General features: G+C 42.8%; 1 protein-coding gene across 1 annotated transcript in view; it reads right to left on the bottom strand.

The window, feature by feature from the left end:
- The window catches only part of LOC141072657 (chondroitin sulfate proteoglycan 4-like), a 58,980-nt gene that overhangs the window by 25,686 nt on the left and 16,086 nt on the right, over positions 1–17,208 (bottom strand). Inside the window, exons 2-3 of the mRNA XM_073559957.1 lie at positions 6,187–6,350; positions 1,094–4,642 (exon numbers count right to left, since the gene is read on the bottom strand). Of these exons, the coding sequence (XP_073416058.1) occupies positions 1,094–4,642; positions 6,187–6,350 (3,713 nt within the window). The remainder of the gene's footprint in view (positions 1–1,093; positions 4,643–6,186; positions 6,351–17,208) is intronic.

Genomic DNA, 17,208 nt, shown 5'->3' with positions numbered 1-17,208 from the left:
TTTTTTGTTTATTTTTTTTTACATAAAAATGTATATTTATTATTATTATTATTATAAAAAATTTTTTTGCATATTTAAAAAAAAAATGTTTTTTTTTTTACCTAGTCCTTTTAAAGGGACTATGACTTTTGATTGATGGCATAATACATTGCAATGCTCCAGCATTGCAGTGTATACCTTTGGAGAATGTTTCTGAGACCATGCTATGAGCATGGACTCAGAGGCTTTCCGTAGCTGGATGAAAAGCGGGTCGTCATGACATCTTCAGGTCATCATGGCAGAGATCGTGGGGACGCCGATCAGAAGGCAGAGGGAGCTCCCATCCCTCTGCCTTCCCCTGAACACTGCGATCACGCTTGATTGCAGCAATCAGGGGGTTAACAGCCAGGGGCGGTGCAGACGCCGCTCCTAGCTGTTTGTGTAGGAAGCTCAGCCACCGGCAGCGCTGAGCTCCTGCACTGACTGGGCGGGAGATGCTGAAATTTCAGCATCTCCTGCCCGATCATGCTGTGCTCGGTCCGTCAGATTGACTAACCAATCACAGAGCTCTGGGTGCGGGGACCGACGGCATGGGTCCCTGTGCCTCTCAGCTGTCTATGACAGCTGTCTGCACTGAACTACCACTGCGTGTTTACACGCAGTGGTAGTTCAAAGGAATGATAGACACAGTCCATCATGGTGCGGTAACTTACACCCGGCCATGACGGACTGTGTCCGTCAATGGACGTTAAGGGGTTAAGTGACATGTCACTGAACTTTACTGGGTGCTGCACTTTTGATGAAAAACTATTTTATATGCTGCAGATCTACCAGTCATCTGGATGCTGAGCTCTTTATAATACCATTCACATTGCTGACTGGTAGCTTTGTGTAAACTGTGCATAGGCAGAAAGATGCCAATCAATGGTGGAGGCATGGCTGGACTACCTGGAAGCAGACCAGATTGATTTAATACAAATTATACTAAGCAGCCCAGTATGTTATACATTGCTGCAATCGGGGTCTCTTCCACCATCATGATGCTCTCATATTATGTAGCAGAAACCTGCTGACAGATTCCCTTTAGCTTTGATAAAAGACCTGATATACTCACTTGCAGTCTGTCTTTCCCGATTTTGACTGGCTTTCCTTCTTCTACTAGTAGGCTTTCATGACTCTGCACAGTCGGAAGCTTCTGATGACTTTCCAAATGGATACGAACTTTAATGTCGACATCCAGAGTGATTGTATCGATTTTTACGGCAACAGTAATCACGTCTACATGATGATTGCCATCATTGTGCCTGTAAACCACATGCCCATTTTTTAGGTCTCGGTTTGTGAAGGAGTCTTTTAGCAAATTCTGTACGTAAATCTTTCCATGTTTTGGTGGGGAAGTAATGTAATACAGAACATTATGGTCACTTTCAACATACATATTAGTGGCAATGCTAAAATTGGTGGAGGTTAATATGTTCTCTTTGCCTTTTTGTACCAACAATCCCGTGTTGTTGACTATCTTAATGTAGGGCTCTGAAGCACTAACTTCTAGAAGTGAAGAGGTGTAATGTTTTCCATCTGTAACGAACAAGACAAAGCGACCGTAATCCGCTCCATGATGTATATAGAGTACACGGTTATTTTCCAAGTCCTCCTGGGTAAACTGGTACAGCTTTTTTGAAGTATCGTTAGATGAAACAAGATCTCCATTGGGAATACCTCGCCTGGTGTAGAGTAACTGGCCATCATCGAAATCTGTGTCAGGATCATGGTAGCACAAGTCCTCCAAAGTTACCAATTTCTTACCATTTATAACTACATGAAATAGCTTGTCGACTACACGAACAGGCTTCTCGTCATTCCTCAATTCTATGGATACATTAAAAGCAAATTCTGTCTCCAAGGGTGTTGCATCCGAATCAACGTTTTCATGGTCCGAAAGTACGGAGGATGCAAGAACGACAAAGGCATCGGACACAGTCTCGGAATTATCGTGAACGTACATAAGACGTTCACTCAAAATATCTTGGATAGAGAAGGTGGTGATGTTATCATTGCTTACAAGAGAATCTGAAAAATTTATTAGCTTTAGCTTTCCATGGAGAGGACTTTTCAAAACCTTAAAGGAAAAAGTTCTGTTACTTAAGGTTTGTAGAAAGAGCTCATCTTTTGTAATAAGTCTCGTTTCACCTTCGGCTAAGGACAAGCCTTTGTTCATCAAAAGGATGCTGTTCAAGTCCGCTTTAATATTAATGATGAAAATAAATGGCTTCGATTCTGCATATTTTGTGAACAGTGTAAATCCAAAGGCATCCTGGGAATCTTCACGTGGCTGTCCACTTAATAAATACTCAATGCTTCCTTCCGTTATATCTGTCTGGCTGAACATGTCGTCTTTGCTTAAACTGTTGTTTCTGTACAAAATCGTTCCTTTAGTAGGCAAAGATTGAATCTTATAATATATTAATATGTCGTCCATGAAGTCTCCTTCCACGGCAGCTTCAAGGTTATTATAACCAAATTTAACCTTTTTCGCATTCTCGATGGTCAAAGGAAAATGTTTCCTCAATGCATATTTAAGCCACTGGACTTTAACTGGAAAGAAAAATTCTTCACTGGAACGGTTCGCTACGGTAACTCTAAATTTAAAGCCATCCATTAAATCGGATTCTTGAATTTCTTTAAAGGTATTAAGGTATCGGATTCGTTCTCGCTCAAGAGATCGTTGAGTAAACGAGGCTACTGGTTTCCATTCATTTCCAGAACTCTTTCTTTGGATGTGACCAAACTTGGGAGTCTCCATAATATCATACCGTATTTCCAGCTCCTGATTTACAGCATTGGTTTCAACTGCTAAATTACTGATCTTAAGGAAAGCACTTGATCCTTGTATTACTTCAATCCTGGTACTGTTCACAATTTTATATTCTAGCGGAATAGCCAAAATTCTCAACACAACAGTGTTACTCACTTTATCAGCATCGCTAACCCTCAACACAAGTCTTGCATTTTTCAACCCATGGTGGACGTAAAAAATATTCCCTTCAAGGAGCTCAGAATAAGGAAAGCTGGTAAGAGCTTTTCCTGGATCTTTCATGTTTTCTAGATATCCAGCATCTATGTTGAGGTTGCCAAGTACTACCAGATTTAGATTTTGTGGTTCCGAGTCCACATCAGATATTTTTATCAGATTACCAGTTAGGCATTTCTTGGACATTTCAAGTAATGTGAATAAATTTCCTTCTGGTAGAGACAGTTCCGGAGCATCATTAGATGGTGTCACAGTGATGTTAAACACGTGGACCTCTTCTCCTTTCAGATATGAGGGCATTTCATTCTTGCTAGTTGCAATAACAGAAAAACTAAAATGATCATTTGTTCCCTCCGAGCCATCGTGGACATAACTAATTCGTCCATGCCACAGGTCAAGCATAGTAAAAGTTCCCTTGTCTTGTTGTGGAGAAACATCTAGTTTTAATTGTCCTTGTGAAGGATGCTCAACAACTTTGAATGAAACTTGTGACTGTCGAAGACCTAGACTTTTATAATCCAAATTCAGTTTGATATGTTTTGATTGTAAGGTGGCTTTGCTTCCTTCTTCTACCACCAAATTATTAAGAATGAGGAAGTTATCTTTTTGATTATTCTTGGGTACCATAGTAGTAACCAGTGAAATTGGAGGAGCCATGGATATTAATTGTAAGGTTCTGGGTTGTGATGGTGGAACAGTGCTCAACGCAACTTCTGTTTTGCAGCCAGGTGATACATCTTTCGTAGCCACGGCATTCTTTAATCCAAATTTAATAGAGTTCACTTTTATGTTTTTAATACACCCTTTAAACGATCCTCCTTTGGTATTTTTCCCTGAAAGTGTTGTTAAACCGAACCTCTTTACATGGTGTCGAGAAGCTTCATCAATGCCACCTATGTACAAAGAGCCGTGTGTTTTAATGCGGAAGTTGAGTAAAGCTTTCTCAGTTTTGTCATTTACAGTCAGATGAAGTTGTCTTGAGGCTATTGTAAATTTAATATAATTCCATTTATTTTCCTTAAGAACACTGGAAGAATCCACATGTACAACATTTTTCCCTTTGCCAATACTGGCTTTCAACACCCAGTCTACTATTTCTAGGGAAATGAATTCATCAGCTTTTCCCGAGTGAAAGAGTAACAAGCCTCTTCCAGCTGTTGCTTGTATCACACACTCCCAGACGGCATCGTCCACAATGGTCCAACGATGAAAAGCTAAGAAGGACTTGGAACTGAACAAACTGATGGGGTCATCTTCGCTTATGAAGAACTCTTCACTGCATCCAAGGGAAACCTCATGAACAATTTTCTGACCAGGGTATGGTCGAAGTGAAGAAAGTAATTCATACTCGTTGAACACAACATCATCTAGACAACCTCTGAAATATTCATGAATGTCTTTTAGATATGAAGCTTTCAGGTTTCCAAGTCCACCAACATAGTAGCCATGCTCAACGTGAAGCTCATTGGCCCCAACAGCATTTATAATACTTGATTTAATATTTGTGTCGACCGCAAGCGTCACTTCTGTGTTTTCATAGTTCAATTTGACCATGTGCCATTCCATGTCATCTGAACGAGGTCCTTGGTCGAGGAAAAGTATCACTTCATTATTTCCAAGACTCAATTTTGCCTAAAAAGTAAAAAAAAAAAAAAAATATATTTTTACAGTAGAACTATAAAAAGCAATATAATAATACAAAAAACAAGAAGGAAATGATTTAAAGCGTTACAGCCCACATGAAATATCTGCTATAGAACAATATGGAGCCAAGCCTAAAACTTTGGTCAGATATCCCTCAAGCCTCCCTTTGCCCCATGGCCAAAACGTGCATGTGTGGGGAGAGGCTATATCGGACATTAGCTTATCTCAGTAATAACAGAACAATCGGGTATAAAAATTCAATATACCAGATCCTCCACTCTTCTGTCAGGCAACAGTTGGGAAACCCCATATGCATTAGATGTTTGACCGGTTCTGACAAAATCAGCATGTCTAACTGATTTTGCTGTAATGTGAGTCCCTTCAGTCTTTCTAATATAGCTCATCCTTCAAGGTGGCTCACAAGTGTTGTAGCTCAACCACATAAGTTACAGGACATATGTATGTCATGGTGGATATCAAGGCATAGAGATATTTAGTAGATAAGCCTATTGACTCCTAATCTAAGCATAGGCATGGCCAGGGTTGCCAACCGTCCAGAAACCCTGGACAGGCCGTAAAAAACATAAATAGATTCTGATAACTGTAATTATCTTCATTTTACAGTGATTAAGGGTGATATCTTCTTATCAGAATTATGGGCTGTAGATACGGATCACTTTTAACCCTAATGATTAACTATGGTTTTCCAATGTGTCCATGAAAAATGTTTTGCCTGTTGCGATTTTCTGATAAGCTGTCCACAAAAAGTAAAAAGTGAAGTTAGCAATCCTGGACATGGCATTAGGTTAGCTCAATACTGGTTGTCCAGGCTTCTAATATAGATAACTTATTTCTAGTATAGGTCAATGTTAGATCAGTTAGGTCCAAAACCTGACATCGCCATTGATCAGATGTTTTTAGCTCTGGCAGGGTCTGGAAGTAAACTGAATGAAGATGAACAGCACGTCTCCATTTAATATGTAGAGTCCGCTGCTGGGAACTTCAACATCACTTCATATTCTAATGAAGTCAAGTAGGGCTAGGCAGGCAGAAAGAAACCGATAAGGATCTGCCACCATGACTAGTCATCTCAGCCACTACTCACCTCTGCCACTTGTCACCTCAGTCACTTTGTTCCCAGCTCCCTGTTCAAAGTATATATTTTTTTCAAAATCTTGCATGGTTTCAGAGTGAAACATAGGGATTTATGATGATGAGGTCTGTCTCCGATTCACGCCACTTGTGATTCGGGCAGCATGAATCAACCCTTTAAACTTTTTCAACTGAATTCTCATCAACTGCCTGCCCAATAAGCAGGGAGCCAAGAACACATAGTTTAAGAAATATAGTTTAGTCTAGGGGTGAAAAATAGGGGAGATAAAACTTATTGAACCAAAAAAAAGAGCAAGCGGTATCTTTTTTTTCCGCTATTTCAAAAATTTAAACAGAAAAGTGGATACAGGATACTACGATACGAAGAAAAAGGAGACGGCATTACTATGCTGCTGTGATTTCCTGCACATATATGTCACCTGTACATGTCCAGAGAGCAGCTCCACCAAGTAATAATCATGTTTCCCCGCTGCCAAGAAGAGTAATCCATTCGATTTACTGGTTCGAAACCGTAACTGAAGTGATGACTTGGAGAACGATTCTGCTTTCTTTACTTCCACATAGCTTTCACCAAAAAAAGAAGCTGTAAAACGGAAAAAAATCAGTAAAATCAAATAATATTAGAATAAACAATTGTATGATTATAGTCATATACTGTAGATTATAGATGGCATAACTTAATTGGCATTGTAATATTTATAATGGACAGAGGACTGATTATCGGATATACAGTGGGGAAAATAAGTATTTGATACACTGCTGATTTTGCAAGTTTTCCCACCTACAAAGAATGGAGAGGTCTGTAATGCTTATTGTAGGTACACTTCACCTGTGAGAGACAGAATCTAAAAATAAAATCCAGAAAATTATTATTGATTTTTTTCATAATCCGCATTTTATTGCATGAAATAAGTATTTGATACAATACAAAAACAAAACATCCTTGCTTTAACGTGGTGCAGTCGTCCTGTCCCCTTTGCAGAAAAGCACCCCCAAAGTATGATGTTTCCCCCACCATGCTTCACGGTTGGGACAGTATTCTTAGGGTTGTACTCATCCTTCTTCCTCCAAACACGGCGAGTGGAGTTGATAGCAAATTTTATTTTGGTCTCATCTGACCACATGACCTTCTCTCATGCCTCCTCTGGATCATCCAGATGGTCAATGGCGAACTTCAAACGGGCATGGACACGTGCTGGCATGAGTATGGGTACCTTGCGTATCCTGCGGGGTTTTAATCCATGACAGCGTAGTGTGTTACTAACAGTAATATTTGAGTTTGTGGTCCCAGCTCTCTTCAGGTCATTGATCAGGTCCTCTAGTTATGGACCGGTTCCTGACCTTTCTCAGGATCATCCTTGCCCAATGAGGCTAGACCTTGCAAGGAGCTCCAAATCAAGGAAGATCAACAGTCATGTTCTGTTTCTTCCATTTTCTAATACCGTATATACTCGTGTATAAGCCAAGATTTTCAGCCCATTTTTTGGGCTGAAAGTCCCCCTCTTGGCTTATACACGAGTCATATACCTGGGGATCAGCGGGGGGAGGGGGAGCAGGGGTGTCAGAGATCATTTTGACCCCCCTAGCGCGGTCTCTGCAGCCCCCCTGCTTCTCCCACCATCTCCCTTCCTGCTTCCTGCCTTCAGCAGTCATGTGGTACCGCTCATTAAACTCATGAATATGCGCATATTCATGAGTTTAATTAGCGGTACCACGTGACCGCTGAAGGAAGAAAGAGCTGCCGGAGACCGTGGGAGAAGAGGAGCTGCAGATACCGCGCCAGGAGGGGGTAAGTATATCCAATATTCACCTGTCCGGGGTCCATCGCTGCTCACCGCTGTCTGCTGCGTCCTGTGTCAGTGACATTCAGGCAGCAGGGGGCGTGGTGACGTGGTCAGTGCGCACTGCGCCCTCTGCAGGCTGACACAGGAAGCGGCAGACAGCGGTGAGCAGCGATGGACCCCGGACAGGTGAATATCTCAGGTGCCGGGTCCTGAGCATGAGAGGTGAGTATGGCATTTTTTTTGCAGCAGCATATGGGAGCATCTTATGGGGCAGCATATGGGGGCATATTCTATGGCACAGCATATGGGGGCATATTGTATGGGGCAGCATATGGGGGCATAGTCTATGGAGCATCTTATAGGGCAGCATATGGGGGCATATTCTATGGAGCAGCATATGGGGGCATATTCTATGGAGCAGCATATGGGGGCATAATCTATGGAGCATCATATGGGGCATAATCTATGGAGCATTTTATGGGGGAATAATCTATGAAGCATCTTATGGGGGCATAACCTTTATGGGGCAGCATATGGGGCATATTATTCTATGGGGCATCTTATGAAGCCATTATCAACCTTTGTGAAGCATTATATGGGGTGTATTTTGTATGGGGCATCTTATGGGGCCATCATGGACTGTATGGCGCATTATATGGGGCTCCTGATTCAATATGGATATTCAGAAACATTTAACCTACTGATGTCTCAATTAATTTTATTTTTATTGGTATCTATTTTTTTTTTTTAAATTTACCAGTAGCTGCAGCATTTTCCACCCTAGGCTTATACGAGAGTCAATAAGTTTTCCCAGTTTTTTGTGGCAAAATTAGGGGGTCGGCTTATACACGAGTATATACTGTAATAGCGCCAAAAGTTGTTGCCTTCTCACCAAGCTGGTTGCCTATTGTCCTGTAGCCCACCCCATCCTTGTGCAGGTCTACAATTATGTTCCTGGTGTCCTTAGACAGTTCTTTGGTCTTGGCCATGGTGGAGAGGTTGGAGTGCAATTGATTGTGTGGACAGGTGTAACAAGTTCAAACAGTTGCAATTAATAAAGGTAATGAGTGAAGAGTAGGAGGCTTCTTAAAGAAAAACTAACAGGTCTGTGAGAGCCAGAATTCTTGCTGGTTGGTCGGTGACCAAATACTTATTTCATGCAATAAAATGCAAATTAATTATGTAAAAATCATACAATGTCATTTTCTGTTTTTTATTTTTACATTCTGTCTCTTAAAGTTGAAGTGTACCTATGATAAAAATTACAGACCACTCCATTCTTTGCAGGTGGGAAAACTTACCTCCAATTAGAAATGTAGTATAGTTCTTCTGATTTCCTATGTCTCTTACCCCATGTGTAGGGCACTGCAGTAGCTTAGGCATCCATGGTTACGTCCACTAGCAACTAACTACCTGTCACTATATGAGTGGTTGTAACTGTTGGTACCTGAGCAGCAATGCCCTGCGCATGAGGTGAGCGACATAGCTTATCAGAATAACTATACTACATTCTAATTGGAGATATTTGATAATATTATTATTACCTACCTACTACATGTTGGGATAGGATCTTGGAGATGGAAAAAAAAACCCTTTAAGTAAAAAACTACCCAAAAGCAGTAACCATTCATACAGGACAGTCCTGGATTTCGGAAGCTGTTCCACCGTCTTGCGTATCCCTCTTTCAACTGTATCTGTGTCTTTAGTATGCAGTTACTGCTGAATCTAGTAGTGGGGTAGTGTGCGGTCAGCTCCCTGCTTCTCCATTCTCCTGTGCCATGAGGCTCTGCAGAGGAGACGTCATTATATTGTGCCTGCTGCCCCGGGCTCACCACACATCACAGAGATCGGTTCTGTTCTTCTTTGGAATGGGACTAACCTATTTTTTTTTATTATTTGCCAGTGGAGGGACACTATACTCCGGGGAAGGGAGCACTGTAAGGCCACCATACTGTGTGAGGGGGCAGAGTGGGGCATCATTGAGTGGGGGGCTCTGAAAGAATCACTGTGGGGAACACTGTGGTGGCACCTAATGAGTAAGAGAGGCAAAACGGAGGCACTGAGTGTGGTGTACTGGGGGGGCATCATCATATGTGGGAGTCATTATACTGTGGAAGGAATATACTGTGGCGTGGCCGGGGAAGGGAAGACACTGCGTATTTATGCAGCATCAAAAACGCTGTGGCCAGATGTTACAGCATAGCGGATGGGACTTCAAGAAATCCCATGTCCACTGTGCGTCTATGTGCACCTGCGGATCACACAGGTCGTTCAGATCCGCAGCATGTCAGTTTTTCTTGTGCATGGATTTTCCTCATAGTCTCGCATTAACGAGGAAAATCCATACGCGTAAAAAACATAAAATGAGGGTCTGCAAATTTTCATAATAGGTGCGAACATTCTGCAGCGTCAAAACCGCAACAAATCCTGAACGTGGGAACGTACCCTAAAAGCGTCATATTGTACGGGGGGCATAAATGGGGTGAATTGTGTGGGAACACTTAGGGGCTTCATTTGGGGCACAAGTTCTGAATAGGAACAGAAAAATGACTTGGGTTGTTCTCTTTCCTGGGAGGTTTGGTGATAATCTACCGAAACACAACAAAAGTGAAGCGTTAATCAAAGTATAAAAAGTATTTTTCTCTGTAGTCATGTAAAGAAGTTGTGATAAAAAGAGCAAGCGGCAGAAATATATAGAATTTCCCTCAGAAATTCCTGTGCTAAGTGAAGATGGTAAAGGAAGCAGAACAAATCCACAGTATTCCTGCATTCCAGGCGCGGCGTGATCAGGCCTGTAAGTACTTGTAGCAATTTCCGCCTTTAAGACATTTTCACAAGTGCAGTCATAGGGCCTCTCATTAGATATAGGTGCTGTAAACAACGTCGTAAACCTGAAGAAGTGTGGAGGGCTGTGTACCGCCTGTGGCCTCCCACTAAAAAAGGGCAACAGGACAGAGCGGTCAGCTGTTCTGGGCAGACCAGCGTGCCCATTCAAGTGTTCTACTAGCACCCAGGTCTTACAATTGAAGAGGTTTCCCCTTTCCCCCTACACCTGTCATGTGTGATGGACCGCAGCAGTGAAGACACGACTACAGCTGCAGTCGATCACAGGGCTTCGTGGCACTGCCAATGTGGATGGTACAAGCCAATTTGGAATATTTGGTAACGATGCAGTCGCCCAAAACAACCAATAAAGATCACTGCTTTTTATTTCCAAAAGGTTCTCTGAAAAATAAAAGGTGAAAAAAACATCAAAAATTTACTTAAGGCGATCGAAAGACTCTTCCTATTCATTGCTATTGTTGTTCATATGTTCAGTGTTTTGAGCGTTTTTTTTTCCCCCTGCTTTCCACTTTGAAAAAAAACACCTGGTGGAAAAGAAGAAAGTCCGTGCCATTTTTGTCAACCAGCTTCTGATGGAATCCACTCCAAAATAGACACTGTCCAATCAAAAGGTTGCACTGAAAGGTTCAGGAAAAGAAAACTCTCCAAAACGCATAAAAGACTCTTTTGGAAAAGTTTCCTGAAACAAAAAACTCCTCCAAAAACTCCTCAAAGAAGAAGCATTTCCTGAAGTGGTTGCCACTAGAAAATCTTGTTGTTTATGCCCGCCCCAAAAAACCTTAGTCTGCACACAGCCTAAGGAATCTTTCACAGGTCAGTGTTTCTCTGTGCCTGTGGTGACAGTTTCCACATGCACCGGAGACACTTGCACACGTAGACCCAATCAAGTGAACAGTGTCAGACCGAAGAACATTGGGCCCACCAGAGGATTTGATTCTGAAGGCCCAACTTTCTTATCCACTCAAGAGCCCAATTTCAGTGGTAAGGTTTGCACTATGTAATCTCCTGAAGGAGAAGTGAGGGCCCACCGGAGGATTCTCTGGTACTCTGGTGGGCCAGTCCAACCCTGCAAGTGAATGGGTCTGTGCACGCGTCAGTGTTTCCATGGACCATGTGTTGGGTGGGCAAAACACGCTGACGTCCGTTTTTTAACAGCAGCACGGATTGCAAAATGTCCCGAACATGTGCACACTGGTGACACATGGACGACATCCGTGTGTTATCAATGTAACACGTACTGGCGCCGCCTGCGCTATAAATAAAGAAAATTAACAAAAATGACGTGAGGTTCCTCTGTATTTTTGATAACCAGCCAGACAAAACTGACAGCCGTGGACAGCAACCCTCAGCTGCCAGCTTTAGCAACGCTAGTTATCAAGAATAGAGGAGTCCCCATGCCATATTTTTAATTATTTATCTAAAAAAAATGGTGTGGGGTCCACCTCATTTTTGACAACCAGCCATGCTAAAGCGATAGCTGGGGGCTGGTATTCCCAGGCTGATAAGGGGCCATGGATATGACCCATCGAGGATACCACAGGTTACTGAGTCTGCATTCCCAGATGGACCAATGAACTGCGGTGACCTCAGTATGATTACCACTCGCACCGTGAGAAAAAAGTCTCATGGTGCAGCACTGAGTTCAGTGTGCTCACCTCAATTCACCGTGAGATGGAGCTCAAAATTCACATTTCAACTTTTTCTCAGGGTGCGAGCAGCGATTTCACTGAGCTAATCTCCAAGGCTGTTATCGGTGTTGGCAGCCGCAAGAACTCACTTACAGAGCTGGCCATATTCTGATAGTTGCCACCACAGGATACTACACATCTGCCTCCTATTGAGTAGAATAGGAGGCGGATGTGCAGTACCAAGCCTTGGCCACTATCAGAAGACATATCAGCTTGGCAAATGAGTACCTCAGGCGGGCGGCTGCCGCCACCGCCATCACTGATAGCTGCTGATCGGTGGGGGTGCCGGGTGTTGGGACCCCAGCCGATCAGACATTGATAATCTATACTTGGGAAAGGTCATCAATGTAAAAGTAGTGGTCAAACTATTTAAAGGGAACCTGTCACCTCTTTTTGCGGCTATAAGCTGCGGCCACTGCCTTTTAGGGCTTATCTACAGCATTCAATAATGCTGTAGATAAGCCCCCGATCCAACCTGAAAGATAAGAATAAGTTTTATTATACTCACCTGGGGGGCGGTCCGGTCCTATGGGTATTGCAGGTCCTGGTCCTGCGACTCCCATCTTCTTGCGATGCCGACCTCCTGCTTGCTTCATGGCTCCTCCACATCGTGCATCTGCATAGGTGTACTTCTCTGCCCTGTTGAGGGCAGAGCAGAGTACTGCAGTGCTCCGGCACCGTGAAAGGTCAGAGAGGCCCAGTGCCTGCACACTGCAGTACTTTGCTCTGCCTTCAACAGGACAGATAAGTACATCAGTGCCGGGGAGCCATGAACCAAGCAGGTAGGCGGCGATCATAAGATGGGAAGCGCCGGACCCGGACCTACGACACCCATTGGACTGGACGGCTCCCCAGGTGAGTATAATAAAAGTTATTTTTCTTATCTTGCAGGTTGGATCGGGGGCTTATATACAGCATTAAAGAATGCTGTATATCAGCTCTGAAAGGCAGTGGCCATATCTTATAGCAGCCAAAAGAGGTGACAGGTTCGCTTTAATTTTACGATGTGTTCACACTGAGTTTTTACAGGAGTTCAAAAACGAGTTTTCAAGAAAAAAGAGGCTATGGGAAACTGCACTTTTTGGGGAAGATTTTGAAGAAGTTTTTCTTTTTCTGAAGAGTATTCTGGAGCAGTTTGGAAGAGTTTTGGAAAAGTTTTTTGCTGCCTCTTGATTGGATGGTGCCTGGTTTGGTTCCTTGCAGGAACCGCTTCAAAAAAAAGTGATATGCACTTTCTTTTTTTCCCCACAGATTTTCAAAACCACTTTAGGAAACAAAAAGTATTAAAAACTCCTCATATGGGGATTGAAGTGGATCAGCCAAAGTTTTTAAAGCAGTTTCTACTCAAAAAAAAAAAAAACTCCTTGTATAAAACTTTTTACTGTACATAGATTTAAAAAAAAAATTGCGGGCTCTCTAAGCGTTTGGATAATATATTGCTTTTATTTTTATAAAAAAGATATGTGGTATATATTGAGTGTAAAATGTATAACAAAACCCGTAGCAGAGTATGGTAAAATACATTTAAGTATAACACATTTAACCCCTTCACAACATTTGCATATACAGGGGTTGGACAAAATAATGGAAACACCTAACGTTTTGGCATCATAATCTTCGAACATGTGATAAACATGCAAACCGTGACATATGGTAATGTTTTGCAGTTGATTATTTGTGTTATGTGTATGTAAATTAACTGTGTGTTTTTCAGAATTGTAAGAACATTGATGAAAACCTGATACCAATGGCAGACCTCTCGGATTTTCAAAGAGGCCAAATTGTTGGTGCTTGTATGGCAGGCGCTAGTGTAACAGAAAGTGCCCGAATGCTTGGCGTGTAAAGAGGTACTGTCTCCAAAGTAATGACTGCGTTTGAAAGAGAAGGAAAAACGTCCGCAGCAAAGCACAGGTCCGGCCAAAAGTCGAAGTTGACTGAGAGACCGTTCGATTCTAAAGCGAATTGTGAGAGAGGATCGCAAGACCACAGCTCCAAAAATCACTGCTGAGCTCAATGAACACCTACAGAACCCAGTTTCCACGAAAAATGTTTGTCGGGAGCTGCACAAATCTGGTTTCCACGGAAGAGCTGCAACTAGAAAACCGCTGTTCTCAGTGACAAATGTTTCCAAGCGTTTAGAGTGGTGTAGAAACCTCCAGAATAGGTCCCTCAAGCAGTGGAAACATGTGATATTCTCAGACGAATCATGGTTTACCCTATTTCCTACCTCCGGCGTGTACGTTTGGAGACGGCCGAAAGAAGCATTCCATCCAGACTGCCTTCTCCCAACCGTAAAACATGGCGGATGTTCTGTGATGATCTGGGGTGCTATTTCAAGGAGATCCGCCGGGCCAATGATATCCCTTCATGGAAGAATTAACAGCTGCGATTATTTAGGCATTTTGGGCGACCAAGTGCATCCTATGGTTCAAGCACTGTTACTGGAGGGGAACGCCATCTTTCAGGATGATAATGCATCAATTCATACAGCTAGAATCGTTAAAGCATGGCACGAGGAACATTCTAATAAAGTTGAGCATCGCATCTGGCCCCCACAATCCCCAGACATCAACATTATTGAGCATTTATGGCCGATTTTAAAGATTCAAGTTAGATGTCGATTTCCGCCGCCATCGTCGCTCAAAGAACTGGAGGGTGTTTTAACTGAGGAATGGGCTACAATTCCTTTGGAAACAATTCACACCTTGTATGAATCCATACCTCGGAGAATTGAGGCTGTAATCGCCGCAAAAGGTGGACCTACACCATATTAAACTAACTTTTGTTGATGTTTCCACGTGTTTCCATTATTTTGTCCAGCCCCTGTATAAACGCCATGGTTGATGCGTTATATACACATCATGGCAATCACCCACACACAGGAGGCTGTACGTGGGTGATCGCCACGAGGTGTCAGCTAATTCTGACAGCTGACACTCACTGCCAGGAGCTTTGCCCAGTTTAACCGGCAGCATTTAGAAGGCAGGCAGACAGAAGAAGCCCTCTCTGCCATCCGATCAGCGCCTACACGTCATCGCGGGTCCCCAATTGTTGCCATGGTGAGACGATGTCGTCATGAAGAAATCCGGGTCACGAGAGCTAGTAAACTGTTAGGCTGCGTGCCCACGTTGTATTTTTTTAAGCGTTTTGGAAGCGTTTGAGCCGGATCAGACGCTTCAGAAACGCTTAAAAGCTTCCCATTCAATCTAATGCATCTTTGGCTTTTTGTGCCAATGCATGCGTTTTTTCCGCTCAGAAAATGCTTAGCGGCTAGAAACACAGCATGCTCATTATTTTCCGCATAGGTCCGCGTTTTTATCTATTTCCAATGTTCCCAGAAACCGTGCAGAAAAAAACACATCAAAAATACGCGTTTTTTGTGCAAAAAACGCGCGGAAATAAAATGCGCGGTTTCTGGGAAGAAGTCCGGTTTTCTGAGCGTTTAAAAACGCTAACGTGGGCACACAGTTTTACACCATGCTCAGAAGCAAAAAACTACTTTATCACTCCAGCGAACAAAAAGTGGAATAAAATGTGATCAAAAAGAAAAATGTAAATAAATCTGATATCTCTGAAAACGTCATCTTGTCCCGCAAAAAACAAGCTGCCATAGAAGCTCCATCAGCGGAAAAATAATAAAAAAAAAAGTTATAGCTCTCAGAATAAAGCGATGCAAAAATAAATATTCTTTCTATAAAATAGTTTTTACTGTGTAAAAGCGCCACAATGTAAAAGTCGTAGTTACTCACCGGTAAACGGTATTTTTCGGAGTCCATGACAGCACCACCTGAGAGAGGGGATCCGCCCTTTAGGAACAGGAAACCTACAGATACAAAAAGGCGGCACCTCTCCCACGCATCAGTTGGATTACAGAGCACAAGAGGACCACAACGGTTAATAGCATAATTTATATACAATACTTTACACGACTATTTAAATTACCCGTGTACCTATAAGGGGAAGAAGTGCACACCCAAAATTTTAAACTAAAGGGAGGGAATATATACGGGTGCTGTCAAGGACTCCGAAAAATACCGTTCACCTGTGAGTAACTACGACTTTCTTCGGTCGTCCATGACAGCATCACCTGAGAGAATTACAGAGAGTAATAACTATTTAGGGAGGGACTACAGCCTGCAGTACCCTTAAACCAAAAGAGAGGTCTGTGGAAGCACCCAAGTCTAGCCTATAATGACTATAAAAGGTGCTCGGAGAGGACCAAGTAGCCGCCTTACATATCTGGTCGATGGAGACTTCTGATCTCTTGGCCCACGAGGTCGCCATGGCTCTGGTGGAATGCGCCCTCAGCTTTCTGGGTGGCGACCTGCCTTTTGAGGTGTATGCTATTGAGATCGCCTCTCTAATCCACCTAGCTAGTGTGCTTTTTGACACTCTACAACCTTTCCTAGGGCCTTGATGGGAGACAAACAGGGCATTATCTTTTCTCCAGGGATCGGTAACTGCCAGATATTCTTTGAGGCATCTCCTAACATCTAGAGTGTGTAGTTTCTCTTCCTTCTCATTAGCTGGATTAGGGAGGAAGGATGGAAGGACTATCTCTTGTGTCCTGTGAAAGCCAGAAACTACCTTAGGTAAGTACGCCGGATCAGGTCTGAGTGTTACTCTATCGTCCTTAAACTGTATATAAGGAGGACGCCTAGATAATGCCTGGATGTCGCTCACCCTACAAGCTGAGGTTAGAGCTACCAGGAAGGCTACTTTAAGGGACAGGTTTTTTATGGAAGTTGATGAAATAGGTTCGAATGGAGCCTCTGTCATAGCCGTGAGGACTAGGTTTAAGTCTCACGGCATGAACCTATCTTTCACTATTGGCCTGGATCTACCTGCTGCTTTAATGAATCTACTGATCCAGTAATTACCCGCTATGTTGCAGCTAAAGAGGGCCCCCAAGGCTGATACCTGTACTTTAAGGGTACTAGTGGAGAGCCCCATATCCAGACCTTTCTGAAGAAACTCTAAGATCTGGTTTATAGGTGCTGAACCCCCAGCGACAATTCCGGAGTTCTGAAGGAATCTCTTCCAAATCCTGACATAGATTTTGGTAGTGATGATTTTTCTACTTTTAAGTAGAGTGTTAATCAGGTCTGGGGAGAAGCCTTTATCT

This window comes from Dendrobates tinctorius, unplaced genomic scaffold (genome assembly GCF_039654945.1).
Source record: "Dendrobates tinctorius isolate UK_male_01 unplaced genomic scaffold, ASM3965494v1 ptg000285l, whole genome shotgun sequence".
Lineage (NCBI taxonomy): Eukaryota > Metazoa > Chordata > Amphibia > Anura > Dendrobatidae > Dendrobates > Dendrobates tinctorius.
This window is presented reverse-complemented; position numbering and strand designations above follow the sequence as displayed.